The sequence below is a fragment of the Mangifera indica genome, chromosome 6, assembly GCF_011075055.1.
Source record: "Mangifera indica cultivar Alphonso chromosome 6, CATAS_Mindica_2.1, whole genome shotgun sequence".
Taxonomy (NCBI): Eukaryota; Viridiplantae; Streptophyta; class Magnoliopsida; order Sapindales; family Anacardiaceae; genus Mangifera; species Mangifera indica.
In genome coordinates, this window is record NC_058142.1 from 17,419,836 (window position 1) to 17,425,835 (window position 6,000).

Below are 6,000 nucleotides of genomic sequence, written 5' to 3' on the forward strand. Positions count from 1 at the left end.
AACAAGGTAATATAAGTAATAAAAGATAGATTACCAAGATAATATTTAAAACACTTCAACCAAACGACCCCTAAGAGAGATAGTTTAGAGGAGTAGACGTTGGTCAGGTTGTACCGAACCACTGTACATCACGTGTTTAATTTTCTTATCCGTCAAACTTATATCTTGTGTTATATGTTATTTGATTGTGTTGATTATTTGAAATATTTATTGACATTCTCATAAATTGCATTAAAAATAATCAACATTTATTAAGTTACATAAATTTGGTAAAAAGTGTTTTAAATTGTCTAATTTATCTCCCCTTTTTGGCCCTTCGATCATTTAAAATTTGAGTTATTTAGGTTTGGTTAAAATATAATCTAACTCTCATATTGTGTGTAGGTCAGACTTGAACCGAACTGATTCGATCTTGAAAGTTGACTTAACTCGATTCCATTTGGATAAATTCATTTAGGTTAAGCTTGACTTGAGTTCAAATAGAGAAACTTGACTCATTTCTTAAATTGAGCTAAATTTGAACCATAAGGAGTTCGATTTCATTTTTGTGCAAGTTATATCAAAAAATTGTCAAAACAATGTCGTTTTATCTTTTATTAGACAAAACAATATCGTTTTATTAATAATCCGCAAACTTAAGCCGTAAATCTAAACCACAAATCTGAGTAGAGCTTCAAACTTCGAACATAAAGACTGAGTCAAATTTTAGTTATTCTCAATTTTAGTTTGATAAACTTGAATCAAATTTAAATTAATCTATTTTTATTTTAACCGAATTTAAACCAAAAAATGTGTGAGCTAAAGCTCGGTTTGTATCAACTCATTTGTGTTTAACAAATACAGAGTCAAGAGTCTATGATTTAATAATAAAATTATGCATATTCACTTTAAATATATAAATATCTATAATAACACTGATCATTTAACTGCACCAGTTGCTCAATACACTCTCTTGATAGTAACATTAATACTGTTTATGATATTGACCTCATGCAAATATTTGTTAAATTTCCTTTTTTGGGCTTTTTTTTTTTCCACATCTTTAGAGTTGGGAGCATATGGGCCATCCCCCTTGTTACTCGTATTGGTCCGCTGGGAATAATGATCAAAGCCCATCTCTATTGGCCCATGACACATGATTTTCAAATTCAGGACCATCTGAAACCTATGTATTCATTGTGTCATATGTTAGACTTGAGTTAGATTCCTTTTGAGCAAAACCCAACTTAAAATCAATATAAATTCAAAAGAGTTAGTTTAAAATTAATTAGTTAGGGTTAAAAGTTAACTTAAATATACCTTTGTTTAGATGTGGTATGAACTGACTTAAACTCAAATGTTCAAATAAACTAAAATTCAGATCTTGACATAGTTAACTCTTTTGAGAGTAGCCTCATACTATTATTATATGATTAAATATTATTTTATTTTTAATTTAAACTATCTAATTATATAATAATATATTATTATTTACATATAATTATTTATGATATTAACCTTGTTTGTAAATCGCTGTAAAATGTCCTTTTTTGGGCTTTCTTCATATTTTCATAGTTAAGCCCATATAACCCATTTCCTCTTGTTACTCATATGGACCTCATGGAATAATAAGGACAGGCCATCTCTATTGACCATGACTCTCTTAAGCCATCCATGTTTTTCAAATTCAAAAGGCCGTCACATACCAATGCATTTATTGAGTGGAAATAATTTCAAGGCTGAATTTTATTCAGGTCGATTCTGAACATTGCTATCAATTCAAAAAGTCAGTTTAAAATGAATGAATTGAAGGTGAAACTTTTTACTTCGAATTTGATTTAGACTAATTTTAAAATTTGAATATTTAAATTAATTCAAATTTATATCATTTCACAAAAAATGAACTTATTTCATAACTCGAATTCATAATGTTCAATTTAAAATTGAAATTGTTTAAGTTTGTTATTTTAAACAATTATAAGTGAGATAAACAATATTATTGATGAGATATGTAATAATGTTATAAATAAAATAAACTATATTCTCTATTCGATTAGATGAAGGGATTATTTTTACAATAAAATTATATATATAATTTTTTTATATAAACAGTGATATGAGATATTGATTTATTTTTAATTTTTAACTATGAAATCATACGGGATATATCCTTATTTATAAATGAAGTTATGTATAAAAGTTATACGCATAACATTACTCTTATTTTTATATGTTATATGATGTATTCTTTCCAACAACTTTAGAGCAATGGAAACAACATATATAATCTAAAGAAAGACTACTTGCATGATTTTTTATGTTAATGAAAATGAATGTCATGATTTTTTATAAACAAAGACTATTCTTAAGTCTTTAATTATGATGTTTATGTTATATATATTAGGCCAAAAGACTTATTCCCTTCCAAGGTTTAGTGCAAACCTAAATTCCCATTCGATAATTTTCGAAAATCTCAATATTCACTTGTTTATTAAATTTCACTTTTATTGTCAAAGGTAAAATCTTCTTTTAAAAATTTTATTTAAAGAAAAAAATTATTTTTTTTACCTTAGTTTCGAAAACTCATAATTCTCTCCTACCTTCATATTTGCTAGGTTTAAGGCCTAACTTTTTTCTCCCAAGTATAGGGTTTGCAACCTCCATATTTTTCACATTCACAGCCACCCCAACCTTTTGAAAAAGCTCAATTTCAACCCCCCATTTCATTTTCAACTTTCTGCACATTCCGACGACCTTCTACAATCGACTCCTTTGCTCGAGATTGTGCCTCCCTTCCCTTCCAATGTCCGCCCGACCTCTCTCTCCAACGGAGTCTCTTTGCCTTGTCAAGATTATGATGCGATAGCTTTCCTTGTTGTCGTGTAACTTTGGTCCGTTGCCAACATCACACATCGCTGGCCTCTCTTTGTCAACTCTTAAGATGTTTAGATGCATTCCCTCGATGATCATTTTTTGATGATGGAGAGGACGTCTTTGTCTCTAGAGATGAAGACATTGGCTAGGAGGGAAATGGTAGGGAGATGGATTCTGATAGCTTGGACTAGGTAGACTAAGGAAATGGCTAGGAGGGAGAAGGTCACTAACAACAATCTGGAAGCTGAATTTGAAGTGGGTTGAAACTGAGATTTTTTAGAAGGTTGGAGGGGTGGCTCTAAATGGAAAAAATATGGATGTTACAAACTCTAGACTTAGGGGAAAAAGTCAGTTTTAAACCTGTGAAATATGAAGGCAGAGGGGGAATTTCGAGTTTTCAAAACTAGGGTGTAAAAAAAGAGATAAATTTGTTTTCTTTAAATAAATTTTTTAAATAACAATTTTACCCTTGATAGTAACAGTGAAATTTAATAGATGAATGAGTATTTAGATTTTTGAAAATTAGCGGGTGAGAGTTTTGGTTTGCACTAAACCTTGGATGGGAATAAGTCTTTTGGCCTATATATTATAATAATAATAAATATTACTCAATACACTTGGTTACATATTTCTAACAAGGATATTGGTTGGCATCATGTGATTACAAATAGAATATAGCTAGGTAATATATTTATCCATCTCATTGATCCTATAAATTCTAAGAGTGTGCATTGGCGAAGAAGAGCACTGGTAAGTGGTAAGAGATAACTTTTAATGAGATAGCTTCATGTAAGGTCCCAGACAATTTGGATGTCATTCTTAGCAATGCTGACTCTACAGATATTCTTGATCGCCTTCATGCTGGCGTTTTCTTGAATGAAAAGACAGAGGTAAGTTCCCTATGTCATTTTCATGGTTACTTTTAGATCAACAATCAACTTAAAAAATAATTCGATATTGCAGAAGTTTTGGTTTGACGAGATTATCAATGCCAACGTATTCGAGTTGTATGCAAGGGGTCTTTCAATTGCTTGGAAAGATGATCAACGTCATTGGAACTGGACTTCCATGGAAGACACTGAGCATGTAATACATAATTAAATTTTGTTAATTGTACCTTAATTTTCTCTTACTAACATGAGTGGATTCTATTTGAGTTGGTTCGAATCAAATTTATAGCTCGGTTTGAATGAAAATTTTAAATTGAAACTTTAATTATAGTTGCTTGACTCGGATTAACTCGTTTATCATTTTGTGATATTATTTATCCTATTGATGTAATTGTGTTTATCATTTGATGACACTCTTTATACTGTCCACGATCCTTAATAACACTATTTACTAATTGGAATAAGCTTGAATTTAAGCTGAATATTATGCTTTTGATCTACACTCAATTGGTAACAGGCTTAGCTTAGTTTGGATCAAATTCACTATTGCGTACTAATTGTACGCAAGTTGTTTTTGTTGGTAGTGGTGTTCAAGTGGCTAAGGCGGTAAACATACCTTTGCTTGAGTTGAAAAAGAATTTCCCTATGTACATGTTCACCCCAAGGACTTCTTACGAAGTTTCATTTATCTTAAGGAAGAAAGAGGATAATTCGGGGCTTGACCAACTAGTGAAGCTGAAACTTCCTGCTACCCAACCAAGAGCCAATTGAATGCACACAAGATTTGAGTTTTATGCTTATAAACGAATGGACAAAGATCGTAGTTGGTGACTTTATAAGCCCTTGTGATCATAGATCTGGGGTCACGAAAATCTCTATGGCACAGACTGATACTGAACATATGAAGAAGGGACTTGTCATCAACAAAATCCTCATTCAGCCAGTAACGAAGGATTGTTGCAGCTTAATGGTGAGAATAAGTGGCATGGTCTCTTGGATCCTCTCAACATTAGCCTTAGCAAGTTTATAACTGTTTATGGTGAAAGACTTGATGCTATTTATGACTGCATGATTAAAGATGAAAATTCACTGGGGTGTCAACTTCCCATGCATGAAGAAAAAGAGTTTTTTTTCTAAAGTTGGCCCAGACAAAGGCAAAGCAATGAAATACCAAATATACCAAGTAAAAAGGTATATCTACGCATTGGTCAATGTTTCTTTCTCGATCGAATTGTTAGTTCCAGACAGATCTGCTTGGATTGGTTATGTGGCCGTGGCTACAGATGAAGGAGCGAAGTCATTAGGTAGGAGAGACATTTTGGTTTGCTGGAGAGGAACTTACAATAATGCAGAGTGGGAAAGGAATGCTAATTTCTTCCAAACCCATGCTCAAGCCATATTTCCGACTGTCCCTAAAACTGAGGTGCACTATGGATTTTACTCCATCTACACACACCCAAACAAAGAACACGACAACAAAAGTGCTGGAGATCAGGCAAATGCTTTATATTATTATATCTATGATTTCAATTACTTTAGTCTCTAAGAAGGATTCGATTCGAATTGAACTGCAAGAATGAATAGTATTACTAGTGGGATAAAAAGTCTTATCAAAGAGATAAACAAATTAATCTCAAATTAAGTTAGATTTTCAATTTAAGATCGGTTTGTTTAAGTCCAATGATAAATTTAAGCTAAATAAGTTTGGATCAGATTCACTCCTATTAGTCTTTGGACATTCCATTAATGTAGGGTTTATAAATATTAATTTTTTATGTTTCATTTATTTAGGTTATCGAAGAAGTTAAGAAATTGATAAATTTATGCCAAGACGAGGAAATCAGTGTAACAATAACGGGATATAGTCTAGGCGCAACTCTTGCTACATTGAACGCATCTGATATAGTTTGCAATGGATATAATAAGCCTAACTAGAATGCAGAGAATAAGGAATTTTCGGTCACAGCTTTTGTGTTTGGGAGCCCTGAGGTCAGAGGCGTAACCTTCCAGACTGAATTCAATAAGCATTTACCAGGGAGGAAGCTACGTCTCTTGCGCATTGAAAATGTCAACAAAGGAACTTTGTACACTGCCATATCGCTCGCCCTCTCCACTTACTGGAAAAAAAATTAAAAAACGCCTCTCTCTATCCCCTTTCAACTTAGCCAAAAAAAAGCCTCTCCCTGGGGAAGCGCCGGGTTATGAATTTTCTTCACTCCTCTCTACTGAGAAAAAAAAAAAAAAAAACCCTCTACTT

General features: G+C 32.2%; 1 protein-coding gene across 1 annotated transcript; it reads left to right on the plus strand.

Moving 5' to 3' along the window:
• The first annotated feature begins 3,057 nt into the window (after positions 1 to 3,057).
• LOC123219736 (phospholipase A1-II 7-like) lies at positions 3,058 to 5,678 on the plus strand. The gene is made up of 6 exons (XM_044641718.1): positions 3,058 to 3,108; positions 3,648 to 3,743; positions 3,817 to 3,939; positions 4,630 to 4,713; positions 4,822 to 5,238; positions 5,535 to 5,678. The coding sequence occupies exons 1-6, from the start codon at positions 3,058 to 3,060 to the stop codon at positions 5,676 to 5,678; spliced, it is 915 nt and encodes a 304-aa protein (XP_044497653.1).
• Positions 5,679 to 6,000: the final 322 nt, after the last annotated feature.